This window comes from Copadichromis virginalis, linkage group LG7 (assembly GCF_057382275.1).
Source record: "Copadichromis virginalis isolate Kocher_CV1m ecotype Utaka linkage group LG7, C_Virginalis_male_GT1.1, whole genome shotgun sequence".
NCBI lineage: Eukaryota > Metazoa > Chordata > Actinopteri > Cichliformes > Cichlidae > Copadichromis > Copadichromis virginalis.
The window spans coordinates 11,259,747-11,282,165 of NC_140624.1; the positions used below are offsets into that span (position 1 = coordinate 11,259,747).

The 22,419-nt window shown below is 39.4% G+C and overlaps 2 protein-coding genes across 3 annotated transcripts in view; one reads left to right on the forward strand and one right to left on the reverse strand.

The window, feature by feature from the left end:
- Positions 1-4,466, forward strand: part of iqsec3b (IQ motif and Sec7 domain ArfGEF 3b) — a 37,416-nt gene extending 32,950 nt beyond the window's left edge. The window contains exon 15 of one of the 2 annotated variants that reach the window (XM_085461712.1): positions 162-4,466. In XM_085461712.1, coding sequence (XP_085317838.1) covers positions 162-581 — 420 coding nt within the window. In that variant the 3' untranslated portion in view covers positions 582-4,466. The remainder of the gene's footprint in view (positions 1-161) is intronic. The other variant, XM_085461714.1, reaches the window with a different exon arrangement.
- A 1,451-nt stretch (positions 4,467-5,917) lies between these two features.
- ptprq (protein tyrosine phosphatase receptor type Q) overlaps positions 5,918-22,419 on the reverse strand; it is a 44,115-nt gene continuing 27,613 nt past the window's right edge. The window contains exons 43-62 of the mRNA XM_085465266.1: positions 21,562-21,671; positions 21,172-21,358; positions 20,844-21,082; positions 19,993-20,062; positions 19,499-19,657; positions 19,022-19,283; positions 18,840-18,910; positions 18,547-18,652; positions 18,268-18,396; positions 15,054-15,098; positions 14,362-14,388; positions 14,093-14,174; positions 11,209-11,299; positions 10,983-11,059; positions 10,754-10,888; positions 10,477-10,602; positions 8,883-9,028; positions 8,512-8,647; positions 6,570-6,693; positions 5,918-6,488 (exon numbers count right to left, since the gene is read on the reverse strand). Coding sequence (XP_085321392.1) covers positions 6,451-6,488; positions 6,570-6,693; positions 8,512-8,647; positions 8,883-9,028; positions 10,477-10,602; positions 10,754-10,888; positions 10,983-11,059; positions 11,209-11,299; positions 14,093-14,174; positions 14,362-14,388; positions 15,054-15,098; positions 18,268-18,396; positions 18,547-18,652; positions 18,840-18,910; positions 19,022-19,283; positions 19,499-19,657; positions 19,993-20,062; positions 20,844-21,082; positions 21,172-21,358; positions 21,562-21,671 — 2,360 coding nt within the window. The 3' untranslated portion in view covers positions 5,918-6,450. The remainder of the gene's footprint in view (positions 6,489-6,569; positions 6,694-8,511; positions 8,648-8,882; positions 9,029-10,476; positions 10,603-10,753; positions 10,889-10,982; positions 11,060-11,208; positions 11,300-14,092; positions 14,175-14,361; positions 14,389-15,053; positions 15,099-18,267; positions 18,397-18,546; positions 18,653-18,839; positions 18,911-19,021; positions 19,284-19,498; positions 19,658-19,992; positions 20,063-20,843; positions 21,083-21,171; positions 21,359-21,561; positions 21,672-22,419) is intronic.

Below are 22,419 nucleotides of genomic sequence, written 5' to 3' on the forward strand. Positions count from 1 at the left end.
TGATCAAGAGAAAATGAGAGTGTGTGTTTTGCATGCGCTCGCTCTACATACTACCTACCTGCATGCCTGCATGCCCATGTGCGTAACACACCAGAGGGCTGCGTAGAGGCTGCGTTCAGGCTGGTAACTCCTCATGCGTTCTCTGACTGTTCCTAAACTAGGTGTCAATTCACAACAGGCTGCAGACCTATCAGCTGAGCCAGCCCAGCATTGAGTCAACGCCACTGGCTCTGGCTGCGCCACCTGCCCTGCTCAGCCCAGTCCAGGCCGGAGATCTCCGCCCAGAAACACTCATCCAGTGCCAGCAGATTGTCAAGGTGATTGTCATGGACCAGAGTGGGCGAGGACGGATGGAGGCATTCCTCAGCCAAGGCCCGGCCACCCATCAGCTCATCCAGTCGGCCCTGTCAACACCTGCGCGTGTCAGAGAGGGAGATGGGCCTCAACCCCCTTTGCCACCACCTCCTCCACCTTACAACCATCCCCACCAATTCTGTCCACCCGACTCACCCATGCCCCTTCACCACACCATGCCTCTTACCCGCAGGCGCAACTCCAGCGGCTCCCGCAGCATCGTTTAGGTCATCAGCTGCGTAACAAACTCCCTGCGCCAGACAAGATCCGCACACTCACACTCAACAAACACATGCTGGAGCACAAGTTAGCTTACTTTGAATAGTAAGACAAAAGAAGTGCAAAAAAAAGTAAAGTAAAGATTATATTGTGTGACTTAAATGCATTCCTCAGAATTTATTTATAGTCTTAACTTGGCTGTGTGCTTTTTAAACATGGAGTAGCTTTGATGGTATTTCTGAAAGACTTTTCTTCTTTCTTTTCTCTTCAGCCTGTCACCTGGTAGCAGCTGTTGTTGTCTGTCTGGATTTCACGCTGTTGGGTGTATGGTGACTTAGCATTTTTAAATGTCGCCTATCCAACAAGTGTACGTGAGCTTGGAGTGTCAGAAAAAAGCACCCTGAAAAGACATGACATATCTTAAAAAAAAGGGGAAGATTCTGTTTTCTTTGAGGATATTGATGTTCATGGCATCTCCCTGTTTTCAGTATTACCACACTCAGTGAGGGATCGTTTTGCAGCTAATCTAACTACTTTATACCATAATCATTTTCCTTCATCTCTGCATAATGTGAAGAAACAAGAGCACCAGCTTATTTGTTTCTCCATTTTCTAGGGAACTCATAATCAGTGTGTGTGAAAAAAGGCAAAGAAGATAAATTGCCGTACCGTCTCTACCACCTACGAGTTAGTGTAGTAAGCAAGGATGCTGCTACTAACTAAACTATCCTAAATTAATATCCTGATGACAATCATGATTCGGTGCTTCACTGTTGCATGATTTTCTAAAATTGAACAGATAGCAGATATCCTCACAGTATCTGTATGCTGTGATTCTGAAGTTGTGCTCTCACACAGCTCAGGAAAGAGTCTGCTGCATTGCAACATGTAACACTTTATCTGCACCTCTGAGTTGTACTGAGGGGAGAGTGCTTCTGTACTGTTTGTTCAGCCTGCTTACCCATGGGCAACAGGGAGCCAGGCTGGTAATTTATCCTAACCAAGGCTAAAAGAAGCCTTTCTCCTCCTGTCTATTTACTCCAAACAGGTTGCCTTGTGCATAGGGATGTTACCTTTGGATTTAGGGAAACCTAAAAAGAAAACGTTATCCAAAAATCAAATATACATGTTTTTCTTATGCTTTGTAGTGCTGTTTTTACATCTAGATTTTTTTTTCTTCTGGTTTGAGTTGCTCAGTTGTGGACATGCCTGCCTTCTTTTGAATGTAATGGAGTTACTGTAGATAGCACTTGCCTTGCACTGCTAAAAGTAGAAAAAATGGCAGAAGGAAGCATCTATGACAAGAGGCATAACCATGATAGGATGTAAATAAGAGGTCCCGGTGCTGAGCTGTAATGTTTTGTACCTGAACACTTTTTTGGTTGGATGTACAACTCAATCCCCCCCCCAAAAATTAATAAAAACATAATGCAACAGTTTGCAGATCACACAATCCCATATGATTATCTACAATATAACATAGAAAACATACTAAATGTTCAAATTGAGGGAACCCCCCCCCCCATAATGTAAAGATAAGGAATTCAATGGCAGCAATCCATCTAAAAAAAATGTTGTGACATGGCCGTGTTTACCTCCGTGTCAGCAAAGCCGTGTTGTTGTAATATTTCTGCAGTTTAGTGCACCTGCTGTAGCACTGTCTTGTTGATAGACGTGGTGGTGTCCTATCCTCTTTAATCCAGAGGATGCAGCGTCACTGTGCCTTAGTCCATTTTAAATGATCCAGAGAAGACTACACATTTTCTAGATCATCTTTACATTATGGTTGTTTAACCTGCATTTGTGGATGGCAATTTGTGTTCACAGAGAGTGATTTCTGGAAGTATTTGTGAGCCCATGCAGTGATATTTACTGTATGACAGAATCATGCCTGTTTTCAAAGCAGTGCTGCGTGAAGGCCCATTGTGCTGTTAATGATGAGATATTGACAATCTTTACAATTTTACATTAAGGAACAATATTCTGAAAGTGTTCCACAATTTGTAGATGTTGTTTTTTGCAGGTCGGTGAACCTCTGCCATCGTTGCTTCTTAGAAACTCCGCCTCACTAAGATGCCAGCCATGTTACTGACCAATTAACCTTTATTTAGTATTATATTTACACGCTGTTCCTCCCCTTTTGTTGATCCCATCTTAACTTTTTTGAGATGGGTTGCTGCCATCAAATTATAAATAAGCGTAATATTGTTCCTAGAATAATAAAATATCTCAGATTAAACATTTGTTTACACGTTTTTTTAATGTGCTTATGAGATTTTCAAATCACTGCATTGTGTTTTTATTGACATTTTCCACATTGTCCGAACTTTCCTGGAGTTTGAGTTGTAGGCATCCATCCATTATTATATTCAGGATCAAGGGTGAGAGGCAGGGCACACCGCACAGGCAGCCAGTCCATTAAAGGGTGGACACATTAAAACTGCTCACAACAAGATTTGAATCGATCCGAAGTGAATTTTTTGTTTACTTTATTTATTTATTTTTTGATAAATTGGATTTTGATTTCTAGAAATCACATTGCTACTAATTTTCTGATGTGTATTTTTTGGTGCTTTGAGCACCACAAGACAAAGTGCCATCTGCTACCATCATACTCAAGAGAAGGCTTGATTTCCTACAGCTATACCTCCAAAACTATATTAAAATGAAGTAAAATGCTCTACACAGGGTTGACCCAAATCACCTCACTAGACCACGTCTCCCCTCTCACCTATTTATATTCTCCTTACGCAATGAAAATATTATATAAGCAGACATGCACATGTGTACTGAATGTTAAATCAGGGGGAAAACTGAAGATGTCCGTGGAATAATAACTGATTTCCTCACGTGTCGTCTGTCTTGATGGTTTCGAGCCAGTTTGTACAGCACATCACGAATCATCCGACTGAGACATACCAAACACGTCTTGTACCTTTTTGCACCACAGAATATACTGGATATATTGTAAATAGATAATATAGATTTATTCTGAAAAAAGTGATTGCTTTGCCCAGTGTGTGTATCTACGTATGTATTTGTACAGAGAAAATCTAGTTTAAAAGAAAAAAAGAATATTATAGTTATTATAGTTACTATTATTCACATTTAATATCGGGGGGAGTCCTATATGTGATAAGAGACAGAAAACAGGCAGCTTTTATAGAATACGTGACATTATTACAGATCTACACTTGCCATTAAATTACCATGTCATGTTACTACAGGATTATTAAGAGATGGCTGCGTGTCATCTGTAAAGGTATGCAAAGGGCTATGCTGTATTGGTGAATACGTACAGTACACCACAAGTCACGCCACACACACACACACACACACACACACACATGCACGCACTAGCATAACAAACAGCTGCACATGTGATCACACAAACACGCAAACATGCACATGGCTGCCAAAGCAACAACAAATTTAAGCTTAGACTTACCTTTGAAACTGCTTGATTTCTCAAGTCAGTAACCCCACTTTGTTTACTGTAAACTCTGACTTGTACTATACCGCATGACACATTTTTTTGTTTGCTTTTTTTGTTCGCTTTGTTTTTTTCATTTACAGTACACAGGAGGAGTTTGAGTCTACGTTTTCGTTATTATTGTCAGGGCATGTTTGCTTTGTTGATGTCATTTTCTCCTTTCTCTCTCTTGCTCTACTCCCTCTCCCCCCTTCTCTTTTCTACCCTTACCCCTTGCCTTCTCCGTGGTTGTCATGGAGATGCACCAATCTGCATCCTCACTGTGGAGCACTGTCATTAATCTCTGCACCGTCACAATATTTCTATAAAGGAGATTTCTTAAAGATCAACATGTTTACTAAAAGAATTTCTAATTTTTCTGTTTGAAGAGAATGAAAGAATAAAGTAGTTTTTACTCTCAGTCTTGCGTCTCCACGGTGTCTGTGTATGAAGCACTCTCTGCCTTTCTAATGAATTAATTTGCAGCAGGTGTGCAGGGAGGATGGTGGAATGAAGGAGCTTATGGGAAATCAGTCTGACCGGTGTTTCGCTGTCATTCCAGCACACCTGGTCTGAACTCATTCATTAGAGGTCCTTCCACCAAACCCCCTGCCCCCAAAGTAACACTGAATCTGAGGTGTCTGAATGTCATATGCGTCTGCTGTAGTGGTTCTCAAAGATGGGTCCAATGACTTGTGCAGGTACCTGATCCATATGCACAAACCTGTCCATAAAAACTGCTCTAAATTGTGCTGTAGTAATAAAAGACGCATATCTACAGATGGGACCATTTACAGAAATAATGCTATCATTTGGCCAATAGTAATCTCTTAAAAGCGTCCTTTTGCATTCCTCAGACATCATGGTTCATATTGACATGATATCATTGCATAGTCGCTGCAGATTTGTCAGTTGAAGATCCATGATAAGAATCACCAAACCCCAAATGAGCTCTACACGATTGAAATCTGATAACTGTGGAGGCCATCTGAGTAGAGTGAACTCATTGTCATTGTCAAGAAAGCAGTTTGAGATGATATGAGCTTTGTGACACACACATACACATGGTGCTCAGCTGATACTAAGAGGCTGAAAGTGTCCCAAGAAAATATCCCTCATACCATTATGAGACACGAACTTGAGCTGTAAATACAATACAGGATGGACCAATGTTTTCAAGTTGTTTTTGCTAAATTTGAACTCTACAGCAGGAGAAGCGGACACTCATTAAACAAAGTATTTTCCAGTTTTCTATTGCCCAGTCTTTGTGAGCATGTGCCCTCAGTTTCTGCTGCTGTAGCCTCAAGGCTTGACATCAAGATTTGACATGTGGTGCATTCATAGATGCTCCACTGCACACTTTGATTGTTAAGAGTGGCTATTTGAGTTATTCTCCTGAACGCCTGGTAACAGCAAGGCCTTTTCTCCCAAAGAACTGCTGCTCAGTGGATATTTCTTCTTTTTCAGACCATCCTCTGCAAACCCACAGAGATGGGCTGTGCAGAAAAATTCAAGCAGATCAGCAGTTTTTATCAGACAGGCCCGTCTGGCACCAACAATTATGCCACATTCAAAGTCATTTAAACCATCCCTCTTCCCCGTTCTGATGTTCAGTTTGAACCTCCGCAGGTCGTCTCAAGCCGAATGCTTAAATGTTTCTGATGTGTGTGCTAATATGCAGCTGAAATGATGCCTCCAACAAAGTGCTTAGTGAATATATAACCACAGCCTTGGATTTAACGGTTATGTTAGCTATTAAGCTACTGCAGACTTCCCTTGTTGAAACAGCAAGACTCACTAATTTGTAACTCCCTACTGCAACGTCAAAGTGCAGACATTTGATGAAACAGTCAAGTGGAGAAAGTCTTGATTGTTTCTTTTATTTTGCAAATCACTCTTGAGAAAGGATAACGAACATCTCAACACAGTTATAAAGAGACTGAAAAGCCCCAACACTACTTTGGCTGAAAACAATTACCTTAAAAAAACACAGATGATATGAACATAATACATAATAATAATAAGACAGTGAAATCGATTTGTGCAAATACCTGTAGGCTTACACTTGTGATAGAGCTCTCACGATCAGCTCACAATGTCTCATTTATTCCTGTCCTTTCTGAACTTCTTTGTCCCTGCTCTTCACTTTTTTCCCTCGCAGTGTCTTTGGAAACAAGTGTTCAAAAGGTTCAATATAAAGACGACTGTGCTCGGAACAGATTTTGAAGTGGACTGAGTGGAGTTCTTCAGACAGATCGTTGAGTGTAGATATTCATCTCCTGTTGCTCTTACTTTGGTTTGTGGGGATGGACCTCTCCATCTCCAGGATCTGCCCACAGGTCATGTGACAGTGACGCACAAAACCCCCCAAAGAAATCTCACAGATGTTCCTTAGTCAGTTTTTTTTACATAGTGGTCTCCTCCCATTCCAGTTCAACATCACCTGAAGAGCAATACAACCTTGTGAGGTGAGCACTGAGCTGCATGTTTGTTTGTTTTTTTAAGTATGACCTCATATATTTACCTTCCATGGCATCCAGGGAGTCCATCTTCTCCAGAGCAGAGTAGCTAACAAACCATATCGACTGGCTGTTGCCTTTGTTGTTTAGAAGTTCCAGCGTACTTTGGTGCAGGAAGATGTACTGGGCCTGACAGCACACATATGCATAGACATATTTCTGCTTATTCAGACCATATGTTCTTTTGCATTAATCACACAAAGAACAGATGTTGATATGAACAATGATATAGTCCTAACAAAAGAGTGGGAAAAGCAGATTAAGTTTGAATTGCTGTGGTACGAAGATTGTACCACTTGATTTATTTTTCAGAACTAAAACTTAACAGAGGTGATTTAAAGCCAGAGACATGTAAATTGGCTGCGCGTGAAAGGCTTTGCATCTCTGTGAGAAGCCATATAATGAACTGGTGACCTGTCCGGCCAACCCTCCTCAAAATTTCTTGCTGCTTTACGTGGCGATTAAGTGGTTAAAATAATGAATGAATAGATGGATGATTTGAGATGTGCAAAAATACTTTGGTATCTTAATGGCTGTGACGACAACACCTCTTGGTGGTTTTTGCTTTGGACGTTTTATTTAGTTTCATTACTTCCAAATAAAGGATTTTGAAAGAAAACTTCAAGCACTCAGCAGTGCAGAAAAACTGGTTCTGGGTTGTCGCTCTGTCTTCCAAGATGACAACCAAAAACATGGTGAAAAACTACGTCCAGAAGATCAAAGTGAACTGGCCTGAAATTGAATCCATCGAAAATCTTTGGGGTGAACTGAAATTTGAGAGATTAGTCAAAGCAAAGCTGGCTGGGATTGCTCAGGGAACATGATTGTAAATGACTGTAAGCTGTTATCCAGCACAAAACACAGCTGTCTATTAGCAATAGTCAAACTAGGATGTTTGGAAATGTGTTAAAAACTCCTTATTCTGTTTAACAGGACTTGAAATACTTCCCAACTATATTTCCAAATAATTCTATCCTTATCTCTATAGTTTGAACTGACAGCAGTTGTGTAATTCATGAATACTGAACTAAAGGCACCAGAATGATAGAGCCTATTAGCCAGTACAGGCCCAGTCTTTGACATTTCAAGTGTATTGTTTAGTCCTATGTGTGGTTTGAGTACTTGTGGCTTGTGTAATTAATAATAATTGTCATTCATGGTCTTTTTATTTCAGTAGGAAACTGGAACTACGTTTGCAAAATCTGATGGACTTTTACAACAACATCAACCCTTTGATGCCATAAACACATAAGTAGCTCAAATCAATGACTGTAGAAAACATTTAAAGTGTCTTTTTAAAGCCGTCTGAAAAAGGCACTCTGCTTCAGAGTCTCAGCAAGGACATTTATGAGTTTGTAAAAATAATCAATATGAATGATGTCCTCAGGCATTGCACTAATAGCTAGCCTGGCACACTGAAAACTGAACTCTCAAAGAATCATGCCTTCAGCAAGCACAGCTCTCGTAGCTGCAGACACTACAGGCTCAAATCCCACAGCCAGATAATGTTCACAAAGACGTGGAGAAAGTCTAGCAACAAGAAAACAATTACACAGAAAAAGCACAGTAACCACAGCAGGCAGAGAGTCTATACAGGCACTGACAGACAAATCAGCAGTCCAAAAGTAAACACTAGGGTAAATATAGGAAAGGTTCAAGCTGTTTCAAAAGAGGGAATCCTGCTCAGCGCTTGCTTTTAATCCACCGCCAGATCATTCCCTTTGTCAATACTAAAATTTTCCGAATATCTTCTGATGGGGATGAGATCACAGCAGGGTACAAAGTAAAAAGTAGGGCAGCTGCATTTCCATTTGTCAGTCTTTGATGATTCTTAAGTTTATTGGAAGAACTTAGGATAAATAAATTAAAAAAAATCATATTTATTCTATTTACCATGAAGCTCACATGCAAAAGGATAACATACTGCTGCACTTATGGTAAACTTACCAGATTCTGTACCATACACATCCGCTCGCTGCGCAGTTCAGCCACCAGCCCATAAATATCGACAAAGTCATGATCTCTGACATGCTGAATAAGATGATCCAAAGCAATAAACACACCTGTTCTTCCTACGCCAGCGCTAAAGAAAATACAAGAGAGCAAATGCCATTATACTTTCAGCTGCACTGTTATACCACACAAAAGGATTTAGGTCTTATTTGTAGGTGTAATACAAAAGAGGATATGAAATTACTGACAGTGAAGCATTTATTGATAATCTGTTGATATGAGACTCAATTTTAATGACCAAAAATTAAATATTTTGCTATAGTTCATGCAATGTTAGTCTCCCTTACACGAAGCTGATAGCGTACCTGCAGTGGACAACAATAGTGCTATTGTCCTGCCTGTGCATTCGGACAGCTTTGACAAACTTAATGAGCGTACTGCAAGACTCTGGAACGCCGTGCTCAGGCCACGATGTATAATTGAAGTGGCGGACCAAAATGTAGTGCCCATGCTGCAGGACAGGAACACACATAACAGGAAGTCAATTATAAACTCTGTTTTTATGGCAGATGTTTTTCAGTGATAACAGAGATAACATTTATTATTTTTCTAACAATAAACAAATTTAATTAAAAGGATGTAGGCTCTCTCAAGCCATCAAACTACTGATGGAGAAACGTCAAAACAAAACTTTCTTAATGTAATCAGAAATGTAATTCCAAACTAAAAGGTTGTGTGACCATCCTCAATATGCCTGCACGTCTTACTACCAAAACAAGATGGTTAGTAGGCCTACCCTCTGTTTCCTATGAAACACATGTAGTTCTACAAAGATGTAAAGCCTCCCCTATCATTCAGCTTTATTACATAGAGTTTACAAGATTTTTTTTATTTTTATATTTTCTTATATAACATAAAATTCTGATAATTGTGATAATTTATCACCCCAAAATTGGGCAGTGCCACCATTACTTTTAAAATTCATATTACGGGTTCTACTAAGAAACCAGTGCTTTTGACACCAAGAGTCTCAAAAGACAAGTCTGAACTTAGTCTGAGCTCTCCTTATTGGCTGTAGGAAAAATTATTTACTGCTCCCAAATTCCAATAAAACTGGAAGAGCTCGACATAAATACCAGTTTAGCTTGAAAAGGGTAGCCGGACAGCCTAGAGTCCCAACATTACTTTACATTCAACAGTGTCTTCTGATGGCTACCTTATGCACATCACTGAATCACTTTTTCCACCTGCACCCCTTAATAAAGCAAACATATTGTCTTTGCAGTCAGTGGATGATGCTGTTTCATCCATACTTAATCAGTTTAATGCCTTTTTGTTCTTCATCAAGTTTTTCCATGTTATTCGCTCATCAATAATCCAGTAAACCTGTACTTTAGTTTGCCAGAAGTGTAAATTGTTCAGCCTGTTTTAATAAACCAAACTATATTCTTTGAAAAGGTTTTTTAAAGCAAACCTTTTCAAAGGTTCATTCATTAGAGGAGCTGGAGAAGTGGGGGCATATTAGCAGATGTTTTTTTGTTTTTTTTATTCTTTTAAATCTTATTAGTTATTTTTGAAGAAAAGAGAAGTTGCTTTTTCTTTTTTAATTGTAAAAAATAAAAGAACTAAACTAAACAAAAAAAGCCAATTTATCCTCATAAAATAATAATAATAAAATGGCACCATGTTGCCTAGCAACCACTTATCAAAGAATTAAAATAACACTGATATAGTAGAGCAGAACCTGAGCATTGCAGGTGACTTGTAAAAACATGCAATTTTTTTAAGTATCTCCACTTTCCAGGTGCACAAATAGACCAAACAATACTGTATCATTGACATGAACTAATATTACTATTGCATGCACACATATATTTCAAGTCATGTGTGCACTGTAAGTGTGCATGTGTGCGTGGTAGCCGGTGAATGCTCACTTGACGGAGGTTATTAGCGCCATACCTTTTCTACTTTCAGAGTTCTGATAGTCCAGTCAGGAAAGACTTCCTCTGACACCTTTGAGATGAGAATGTCACTAAACACTGACATCGGCTTGTTGTCTTCAGGCCAGTACTTGTGACATCGAATCTGAAATGTCACACACACCCACACACACATACATCAGCTCTTTAGAGCAGACATAAGCATCCAGGGAATGAAGCCCAAATACTGGCTTGTACTCTGAATGCTAATAGCGGTGATGTTTTTTTTCTAACAGTGACAAATCTCTCATACGCACTCTGCCTTTCTCATAACACTGAGTGAGCATGGCGATAGTGCGGGTTCCCGTTTCCCAGATCATCCTCCAAAAATCAGCCACAGTGCCCGGCAGAGGGCCCTGGGTGGCTATGAACTCATTGGGACACAAATAACCCTACAGACACAGAAAAAAGGAGACGGGGAGGCTTACATCTACCCTTATGTATGTGGATGTCTATCTGACAGAATCGTGACTAACTGGTACTCACTGAGACAAAGCTGGCATTGATGTAGTCTGAGCCTGCAGTGCCAGGTTCAGACAGCAGTTTCACTCGGTTGTTATTATCTAAAAACAGTACAGGGATAATAATACAGCTGAATTTAAATATATGAAATGCGACCACAGTGAAGCAAACAGCAATGAGAGATAGGAACAATTCTGGTACGTTGTAGGCGCAACGGCCTTGAAAAACTAATTTCAGCCTGGCAACATACAAGGTTTGATGTTTGGGAAACGATTTTTGGACTTGTTCCACGGCAGGTCAGCGTCTGTAGTGGCCAGGTCCTGCAGCAGCTTTGGGAGTTCCTGGATGGACAAAATATAACACATCAGTATTCACAGAAACACACAAAGGTCAAGGCTACAATTTTTTAAAAAGTAAAATCAAGGGCCACGAGTGAGTGAAAGATAAAAGTAAAAACAGGTGACTACTCACCCAGTTCCTGCTGGCAAACTCAAAAATAAAACTCACAGTCCTTTTGACTTCAGAAAATATTATCTAGTATGTATGTAAATGGTAGAACAGGTTTAGTTTTAAAATTATGCATTACTGAAACATCTAAGGTCAAACATTAGTGAATTATCTAATGTATTAAATGTAATATAAACCACTAGTTTTTCATTTTCTTCTGTATTTATTTATCATTGTATTCATTCATTTTCCATGTATATCTTAAGATTTTCATCTACTGTATTAACACTGCTTTACAAATCTACTATCGAAATCATTTTGTATGTTTCTGTATGGTTAAAACAACCAGTACCCCCAAGTTCTTTTAAAAAAATTATATTTTAATGCTAAAATATAATTATTGTTATTATCATTGAAAAGCTGAATAAAAATAAAGCAAGTTTGATTAGAGTGACAAATTACAGTTATTTATTTGCATTCCTAAAGAGAGAAAAATTGTTCTAGTGGTTGAATATTATGATTCTCTGAGAGATCAAACTTAGAATAAAAACCTGAGTTTGTTATTTTGTTGCTTTGCCTTTGTATTTCTCGACAAATACATCAAATCCTGTAACCCAGTAACCCAGAGATATCACATACATACTCATTTTATGTATTCACGTGAAGATGTAAACAGAATTATTGACCAACTATTATTAAAAAAACAGTATTTTTAAAGTATTTAAAGTATCAGCAGCATTTCTGAAGAACCTAGGCATTTACCATCTAGCTGGTGTTGATCAACTAATAGGTGAAATCTGGATCTAATTACAGAATGACATATTTGCATGAAGAAGCACAGATGTATAAAAAAAATGCAAAAAGACTTGTAATTAATAAGGACAACTTAATTGAAGGCAAAATTGGGGTAACTTTATAAAATGTTCTCTATATTAATTTTTTAATAATCTGTTAATAATCTACATTTAATGGCATATGAATGTATATACAGTGGGGCAAAAAAGTATTTAGTCAGCCACCGATTGTGCAAGTTCCCCCACTTAAAATGATGACAGAGGTCAGTAATTTGCACCAGAGGTACACTTCAACTGTGAGAGACAGAATGTGAAAAAAAAAATCCATGAATCCACATGGTAGGATTTGTAAAGAATTTATTCGTAAATCAGGGTGGAAAATAAGTATTTGGTCACCTCAAACAAGGAAAATCTCTGGCTCTCACAGACCTGTAACGTCTTCTGTAAGAAGCTTTTCTGTCCCCCACTCGTTACCTGTATGAATGGCACCTGTTTGAACTCATCATCTGTATAAAAGACACCTGTCCACAGCCTCAAACAGTCAGACTCCAAACTCCGCCATGGCCAAGACCAAAGAGCTTTCGAAGGACACCAGGAAAAGTATTGTAGACCTGCACCAGACTGGGAAGAGTGAATCTACAATAGGCAAGCAGCTTGGTGTGAAAAAATCAACTGTGGGAGCAATCATCAGAAAATGGAAGACATACAAGACCACCGATAATCTCCCTCGATCTGGGGCTCCACGCAAGATCTCATCCCGTGGGGTCAAAATGATCATGAGAACGGTGAGCAAAGATCCCAGAACCACACGGGGGGACCTGGTGAATGACCTGCAGAGAGCTGGGACCAAAGTAACAAAGGTCACCATCAGTAACACACTACAACGGCAGGGAATCAAATCCCGCAGTGCCAGACGTGTTCCGCTGCTGAAGCCAGTGCATGTCCAGGCCCGTCTGAAGTTTGCCAGAGAGCACATGGATGATACAGCAGAGGATTGGGAGAATGTCATGTGGTCAGATGAAACCAAAGTAGAACTTTTTGGTATCAACTCAACTCGTTGTGTTTGGAGGAAGACGAATACTGAGTTGCATCCCAAGAACACCATACCTACTGTGAAGCATGGGGGTGGAAACATCATGCTATGGGGCTGTTTTTCTGCCAAGGGGACAGGACGACTGATCCGTGTTAAGGACAGAATGAATGGGGCCATGTATCGTGAGATTTTGAGCTAAAACCTCCTTCCATCAGTGAGAACTTTGAAGATGAAACGAGGCTGGGTCTTCCAACATGACAATGATCCAAAACACACCGCCCGGGCAACAAAGGAGTGGCTCCGTAAGAAGCATTTGAAAGTCCTGGAGTGGCCTAGCCAGTCTCCAGACCTCAAGCCCATAGAAAATCTGTGGCGGGAGTTGAAAGTCCGTGTTGCTCGGCGACAGCCCCAAAACATCACTGCTCTCGAGAAGATCTGCATGGAGGAATGGGCCAAAATACCAGCTACTGTGTGTGCAAACCTGGTAAAGACCTATAGTAAACGTTTGACCTCTGTTATTGCCAACAAAGGTTATGTTACAAAGTATTGAGTTGTATTTTTGTTATTGACCAAATACTTATTTTCCACCCTGATTTACGAATAAATTATTTACAAATCCTACCATGTGGATTCATGGATTTTTTTTTCCACATTCTGTCTCTCACAGTTGAAGTGTACCTCTGGTGCAAATTACTGACCTCTGTCATCATTTTAGGTGGGGGAACTTGCACAATCGGTGGCTGACTAAATACTTTTTTGCCCCACTGTATTTAACTTTATCTAATTTACCTCTGTTTTTGTATTTATAGTTTATTTATTGGTGTGGTATGCACAGGGGAAGGTTGTAAAGAAAAACGTACAGAAAACTCCTCCTGGAACTTGGAATTGTCATTGGCACACAGATCCTCTACATGCTGCAGAAAAGACTTCTTGTTGACAGGCCTGTCGGTGAGGGCGGGGGAGAAATGCACTGAATGTGAGAAGCAGAAGAGGATGCACAGTAACTCTATGCCTATATGTGATTTTCTTTAAACACATTCAAGGATACAAGCAAGACTAAGCAGTACAGGGCAGACTCTTTCATGCTGCACTGTGTGCATATTTGAAATATTTACACAGGACGACTTACTTGAGTGATTTCCTGTAGCTGAGCAGCCTGGATAAAAATAGACAGTAAAAATCAACCAATATAAACAAATTAACTCAGTAATCACAGCCCACACGACAGCATTTTCTGTCCACGACAGAACTGAACTGATCCCCGCTTCAGACAGAATATGGCGATGTGTTGAAGGCAGGGACGGTTAACCATTTTTTAATCGCTTTGGTTAAACATCGACACAGACTTTGATGTTTTGTTCTAAAGGAATATGTGAACATCAGTAGCATCAATTGAATGCAGCTATTCCCCCGAGGAAGCCTTCTTGTTGCAGCGCTGTGACATGCAGCTACGCAGATCCTCAGCCATCGATAAAGCTTACACATTAGTACCCTACAAGAGTGCTAAGCCTTCCGAGCAATTTTTAGATAACAAGTTGGCAAACAAATTAAAATGGTCTTAAGCAGAGGTCTGTCAGCAACTCTCCAGCTTCCCTGACATTGATGGAGAATAGGGAGCAGTTTGTAGGTAATACATTGATGTCACTGATTTGTTCAACTTTTGATCTCCACTGAAGGTTTACTAAGCAGCACAGATGGATTATTTAATGAAAGCTTAATGAGTAACACTGTGATGACACACATGCACGCAAAGCAGACTACAGCTTACAAACAGATATATGCAACAAAATGTGCCACACACATGCTAAAAGCCCAACTTACTGGATCACATAAATCTCTTTCCGTCGAAAGAAGAATGAAGAATACCTGGTGGGAGAGAAGTGCTCAGTGAGAGAAAAACAAAAGCCTAAGCGAGCAAATGCAGGTGCTTAAGTTGTGCGGAAGAAATCTGGCTAAATACAATGGAATGTGTGTTATTTTAATATGAAACTCAGCAAAGCATTAGTGCAGGCATACCACAGAGTCAAGGACAGTCCTCATTTAATGTAGATCTGCTGAAAATAGATGACCTCAGTGCAAGGGCACATCAGCTAAGGACTTAGCTGGTACCCTTCTATGCATCTAACTGGAAAATATATTTTAAGTTGCTTGAACTTGTCTCCTGTTGCTGCTGCACCTGCAGCTCCCTTTGCAACCCATCTCCAGTCTATCTCCTCCCTTTAATGCTCTGCCTGACCATATTGCCAAATATAAATTGTTGTAAACTGCAAATAACGTTGAAAATTAAGCTGCCAGGCAAGAGGAAAAAAAGAAGTTTGTGGATGTAGTGATGGAGGACATACAGAGGTTGGAAGTGACAGAGGAGAGGATGCTATGGATAGAGTGACATGGAGGCATTGAGCAGCCAAAAGAAGAAGATGGATATTCTTGTGAGAGAGGTAGCGTGTATAGAGACCTCGTTTCATCACCTAACTTGGGAAGAGAGTCTGGTTACAACAAAGCATGGAAAAGAATCTGTCCTAATGACCGCAATGTGAACTGCGTATGGATATTTTGGTTCACATTTTTTTGCTTGTTTGAAACTTAAAAAGAGTGGTTGACAAACTGTCCTCAGGAACTGCATCCTTTATCAATTGCCTAATTAGAAGAGATAAGTAGCAATTATCCTCTGCAGGGAAGAACTTGTATTTATCTTCTTGTAATTAGGTTCTGTGTTTTAATACTCGTACACGGTCAACTTTTCCTGAAGACAGACACATTTACTCACCTACATGAACCTCTTTATTTTTGTTTTCTGTTGTGTTTTGTCAGTGTGTGGCTGACAGTATTCTTTAAATGTTGTGGAAGGAAGGGGTTCACTTAGAGGTTGTTTAAATGTTATTTTCAGTAATGAAAATAGAGTTTGTTGCGCTAATTTTACATGGGATTCTGCCTTTTCCAAGTGCTTTTAGACATTAAATTAGGAACATTTTAACGTGATGAAATAATGAAATTACCTATAAACAAGGTCACTGAATGAGGCAATATGAATCATAATACGTAAATGTACAGAAATATACGGTTAACAGTTGGTTTAAATAATAATGGATTGCATGCCCTGGGACAGACTGACAGAGGCGAGGCTGCCATATCGCACCATCGACCCCTCTGGCCATCACCAGTAGGCGAAGAGTCTTGACCACGGACACAATACCGAGAGTGTCCGAGCCGGGGCTCGAACTGGCAACCTTCTGATTACAAGGCGAACTGCCAACTCTTGAGCCACGATCGCCCTAAACAGCAATGATAATAATACTTGTGTGATGTAACACAAGCTTATAGGAATCATGTTATATACTTTTCCATAGCATTAAATTTGAATTCAACAGTTCAATCTTTCAAATAACAGACAGATATTTGTGAGATCATGATACATTTGTGAATGTATTTTAACAATCTAAATATGCATATGTACAAACAGATACATTTAATAATCATGAAAATTATGTTTTATTACATTACAGTGAAATGTGAAATTTAAAATGTGAAAGAACAAAACTGTAAAATGCACAGTAAAAAAATTTTATATTAGGATTTTTTCCTACAGTGCAGCCATACCCGCGACCTTGTGGTTGTTAGTTCACATTCATTGGCCGATGCGTCATGTTATTATGTGTCCCAACATCCAATGGCATGTCACATTGTTTTCATGGCCACACCCTCACCCCAGGTGCAGAGGCCTATTTCTGTTCAGGAATGTTGTGAATACTTTGAGATTCATATTAATTGCAATTCCTACCTCTACATTTATTTTTTAAAATATATAATTAGCACAGCGTGGCCGTGCAATGTTTTATACGGTTTTTTTTAGTTTTTATTCCTATTAATTATATTTTCACTTGTTACCTCTGAATTATTGAATCAGACCTAGATGACATGAAATTTTCAGCAACATTATAATTCAAATACTCCTTTAATTATTGATTATTCTCATTAATTTTCGATCATTTTATATATTTTCCCATAGTATTACATTTGAATTTAACAGATCATTCTCTCACATGACAGACAAATATTTGTGAAATTATGATACATTTCTGAATGTATTTTTACAATCTAAATATGCATATGTACAAAAAAATATATTTAAAAAACAAGTAAAGTGTGTTTTTAGTATTTAATACTAAATACTAAATACTAAGTAAAGTGTGTTTTACTATGTTTACAGTGATGTTATGTTATTTTACCTTTGACATGTAAAATCACAGTCTACTTATGTAAATTTCATGATATTCTAGAAAGACAGTACAGAACTGTAAAATATACAGTAAGATACTTTGACATTACTATTTTTTGGAACAGTGTAGATATATATATAGAGGATCTACTATTACAAAGCATTTGGCAGTATAGTATATACAGTAACATTTCTGCTTAGTGGACAATCTGCTCTACCTATTAGCTGCTGATTAATGAATCAGATTATAAACCAGTGTTTATACTGACATACATATTTTTTTTCCTCAAGTTTACTGCTATAGTCGAACCATCGGTGGCACTCATAAATCATAAACAACAACTAAACCTGAGTTTGATTCTCACCAGATTCAAAATTGCAGCTTGTAAAGGAAGAGCAGCTTGCACCACTTAGTGTCTGCACTCTTGTTTGTGCCAAAGACAAAAAAAACCCCAGTAAAGCTAGATGCTAAATTTGTCTGTGAGGATGGTGGGAGAAAGGAGACAGGAAGACTTGTCTGTTCTGCAGAGAACTGAAGATAAATTATAAAGCCACTTTAGTGCTGCATTGTGTCTCTGTGCTGCTGCTATTTTCTGCACAAACTCTACAACACTAGAAGATTTTGTGCTGACAGGAGCGCACATCAAGTTGGCTGCAGCAAAGGCATTTTTTGTCTTGTTGACTGAGATTTAAGATCGTGTTTGGAGAAGCTAAATTAAGCCTGAAGTCATGTAGTACGCACCCTAATTCAGTTGCCTGAAATGTGCATGTTATATTCGTCAAAGTGACGCTTTTAGATTAAAACTAGCACAAACTTACTGGTTGAGTTTTTCTTGTTTTAGCTCCATATCTGCTACGGCGATCAGCTGATCCAGCTTACACTTAGTCTCTATGATCTCTGCCTCTCTGGGCGAATACGTCCCACCTTCCTTTTTACGCTGGTGGATCCTGACATGTCAATAAATCAAACAGGTAAATAATGATACAAATACATGTGTAAAATGAGTGAAGTTTTGTTTTCAAATGATGTAATGCTCAACTAGCCACGATTAAGACTATTAATATATGCAAATGAGTGAGTGTCTATCGCCATTTTACTTGACTGAGCCACAGATGATGATGATGAGTAACACAGCCAAGAAGAAGGAGAGCAGAACGCCCAGAATTATCTGCTCTTCTCTGGTCAACAGCCCATCGCCTGGAGCTGGAGGGTCACAGAAATGGCAATAAAGCAACCCATGCATTGGTAATTAATTTGACAATAAAATGATGCATTAGTAAATTTCCCCATACTCCTTAACAGAGAAGAATTCACAGAATGATAAACATTAATTCAAAAAAAGAAGAGGGCTTTGCCACACAGGTTACCCCTTTCCTTAGTACAGCAGTACCTGTTTTGATATGCTCCGAGTATTCAGAGTCTGTGTATTCCCCGTTGACGTTAGTGGCTCTGAACTTAAACCTGGTAAATATAAGACAACACACAAGACTTTGCATTAGCTTTTACCAAAAATAAACATAAAAAAAAAGTTGTTTTGTTTTTTCTATTTGACTGTGTCTGTGGCGCACTCACACATAGACAGAGTTAGGCTTCAAAGGTCCATTGCAGAAATACTCAGTGTTGTTGCCCGTGCAGTCATTGCTCTTGCCGATCACATATTCTGCAGCAGTTTGGTTGTACCTCTGTGACCAACCATCTCTAAACACACCTCTGAGATGTGCATTCATACTTGAGTCACTGCACGGGGGGTTGGGGAACCCTGAGTCAGTAAAGTAAGGGGCGGGATGATCATAGTACGCGCTCTTCCAGTTGGTCACGTTCTTGTTGTCCTTCACTGTGGCAAGATAAAAGTTAGAGAGGAGAAGAAGTGCAAAGAGGCCAAGTCAAATTTCAGCTGCTTAAGTTTTGACTTGCTTTTTTCTTTGAGGTAGGGACAAAGTAACATAGTGTAAACTCTGATTTAAAACACACACACATACAAAGACAGACACCCGAGTCGAGTGTATCCAACTAAAAGTGATGGCTGTCAATGTTTTTTAAGAGTCATACCCCCTGACTCGGCCACGATGACCTGAATTTTTGTGATTGGTCCATTGTCGTCACTATAGAAACATGCAGGCATGTGGATGGTGATACTCCTGTGGGTAACCATGGCAACCCCTCCATAGCTCAGCATTGCCTGAGGTTTTTTTGTTGGCTTGGATGGGGCTGAAACACACACACACACACACAACCACACACATGAGCACACCCAGAAACACACGCACACGTGTGTGCGTAGAAGTTGCGTCTGTGTGAGAAGATGTACTTTTAATCTGCCACATTTACATATATAACACGACAAACAGGCTGGAATAAATGCATAATTAGCACCCATCTAATAATACTACCAAGATACATTTACTGTATCAGAGCGGCCCTGAATGCCGAGCAATAATACTGTGCAGTGGTAGTTTTCTGACTCACACTATGCTGCACTGCTGCATCAAGAAAGAAAGACTCTGGAGCATTGCAGAGCACAGACAAGACAGACAGGCTTGTACCTTTGATCCCTGTAGTAATCAGGACACGTGAGCTGAGTGGGCTCTTGCCAGCCCCGTTCTTTGCTGAAATCTGCAGTCAGACAAGCACAAGAGAGAAGGGAATACAAAAGTAAGAAAGACCAGCACAGAAAGGAACTAAAGCATTGAAAAGTTTAACAAGTCCAAGCTTTTGGTTGATGGTAGGCTTGGTTGTTTGGCTAGTATAGGTGCGCTGGTGTTGTGTAAAAGGAGATGAGATCATAAAGTTCTATAACTGAAGTTTCCCCTTCAGTTGTCTCCTTGTGCAGCTTTGAACTGCTCTTAAAGCTTTAAGTTGCTCCATGGAAGCCTTGTTCTGGCCAATTGTGCTTTTACTTCACCTACAACCTCAAACTTACAGAGCAAGAACCAACTTCTATCTCAAGCTGATCCAAATTTCATTTCGAGAATTATCACCAGTGCTCAGAGTTCCAGCTACAATTTAGAGATGAAGCTGCAGTTATTTAGAGACAGAGCCCACAGTTTCATAGCCAGGGAGTACATTATCAGTGAGTTACGAGGCCTGTTACATTTTTCCACTGGGAATTTTCCAGGAATCGGAGGGAAAACTTTTAGAAGAACTGCGGTGTATGCCAACATGAGTCTGCACCTAAGGGAATGAAAAGACACTTTTGGTCGCAAGTATACTTACTTCACTACAACCATGATGTTGGATAATCTGAGCCATCTGATGAACCATTTGCACAATACTGTATATTTGTTTTATAATTTTTTGGGGACATTGTTTTTCTTACATGGAGAACTTACACACCGAATCTCAAGTTTGCAATGAAAAGAAAAGAATTCACTTCACACAGCGGTGTGTTTTTTACCTGTAAACTGTAGGTCCGTCCTCCCTTTAGCCCTTCTATTACAGCATCCATCGTGTTATTCTCTTTTTGGATGATGTTAAGGCTAATCTTTCTGACCAGCTGGTCCTTCTCATAGATGTATACAATGTATTCTGTGATGTTTCCATTGGGCTCCTCTGGAGGGTTAAAGGTCAACTTCACAGCACGCACTTCCTCTGGGATTACTGAAACTGTCACATTCTTTGGAGGGTCTTTAGGTTCTGGGGTCAGATACAAGACAACAGTATTAATTTGGTCAACTCTAAAGGTGGGCAGAAGGTGGTGCAGACACTACAATGTGAAGACGTACCCTCCTCCTTTGTTTGAAAGTAAATAGGTCCAATGGCTTTCCCATCACTGCTAGCGTGCTCCAAGTCACCAGTGAAGGCAGTGATAGTCACAGAGTAACGACTGAAAGCCGTCAAGTTAGTAACAACAATGGTCATCAACTCCCCTGGAGCCCTGACTATTGAGATATTCACCCCGGGACCATCCACCTGGCATTACAGGACATTATGTAGAAAAGTTATTAAGTTATACTGGATTGCTTTTATAGCCTTGTACTTAAATTGCTACTGCTTTTTGAGAAAGCCTGAACAACATAATAGCCTGTTGAGCTGTTCTAAGAATAGCCAACTTTGTTCTACAGTTCATTGGTGACATGCTCATATTTGTGACAAACACAGTCTAACGAGATGACCTGCACAAGATAAGAAGTCAGTCCAGAGAGAACAGCTGGAGCGTCCCACGCAATGTGAAAGCTGTTGGAGGTGGAAGTCACTTTCAGGTCACGGGGAGGAGCATCGGGGTCTGAGGAAGGAAATGAGAGAAACACTGAAAACTGAGTGGCTCCGGTTATATGAATCAAACAAGACTAAACAAGATAAGGTAATTAATCTTTTCTTTGTTCTAAATACTGAATTAATGAGCTGAAGACTTTCCTGCATACATTAGTTGTACTTGGCAGGGGAGGTCGAGTATTTAATTTGGCCGGAACATATTAGATAATAAAATTACTGCAGCAATGCAGGACATGTCATTGCAAATGTATTAGGTATTATAGATTATTGGCATGACTAACAATTTTAATACTTTAATTGCTAAATCTTAACATGTTTACATGAATAAAAAGGTACTTTTGTTGCATTAGTGTTAACTGATCATTCTTTGGGATTAGCAGGGATCACTTGGTCCACCTCACTTTAAATGCCTTTCCTGTAGTTTTGCAGTTGTTAGATGTCATCATATGTTGTCTTTTAGATTGGCATATAGATTCATTACATGTGCAGTCCAATAAATATCAGTATAATTTCTTATTCAGCTTCTATTTCTTTTTTCTCTTTCATTTGTCAAACACGTGTAATAATGATGTTACAACAGCCTTAGTATTTTGGTAATTACTACTTAATTACGCACTGCTAAACTATAATGATATAACATCTAAAGACATCTTTCAGAATAAAACAACTGACCATGCCTGTGTTTGCTCAAGTTGCTAATGAAACATCAGACAAGCTGTGTAATTTTGCTGGTATGTCTGAAAACAAATAAGTAATTA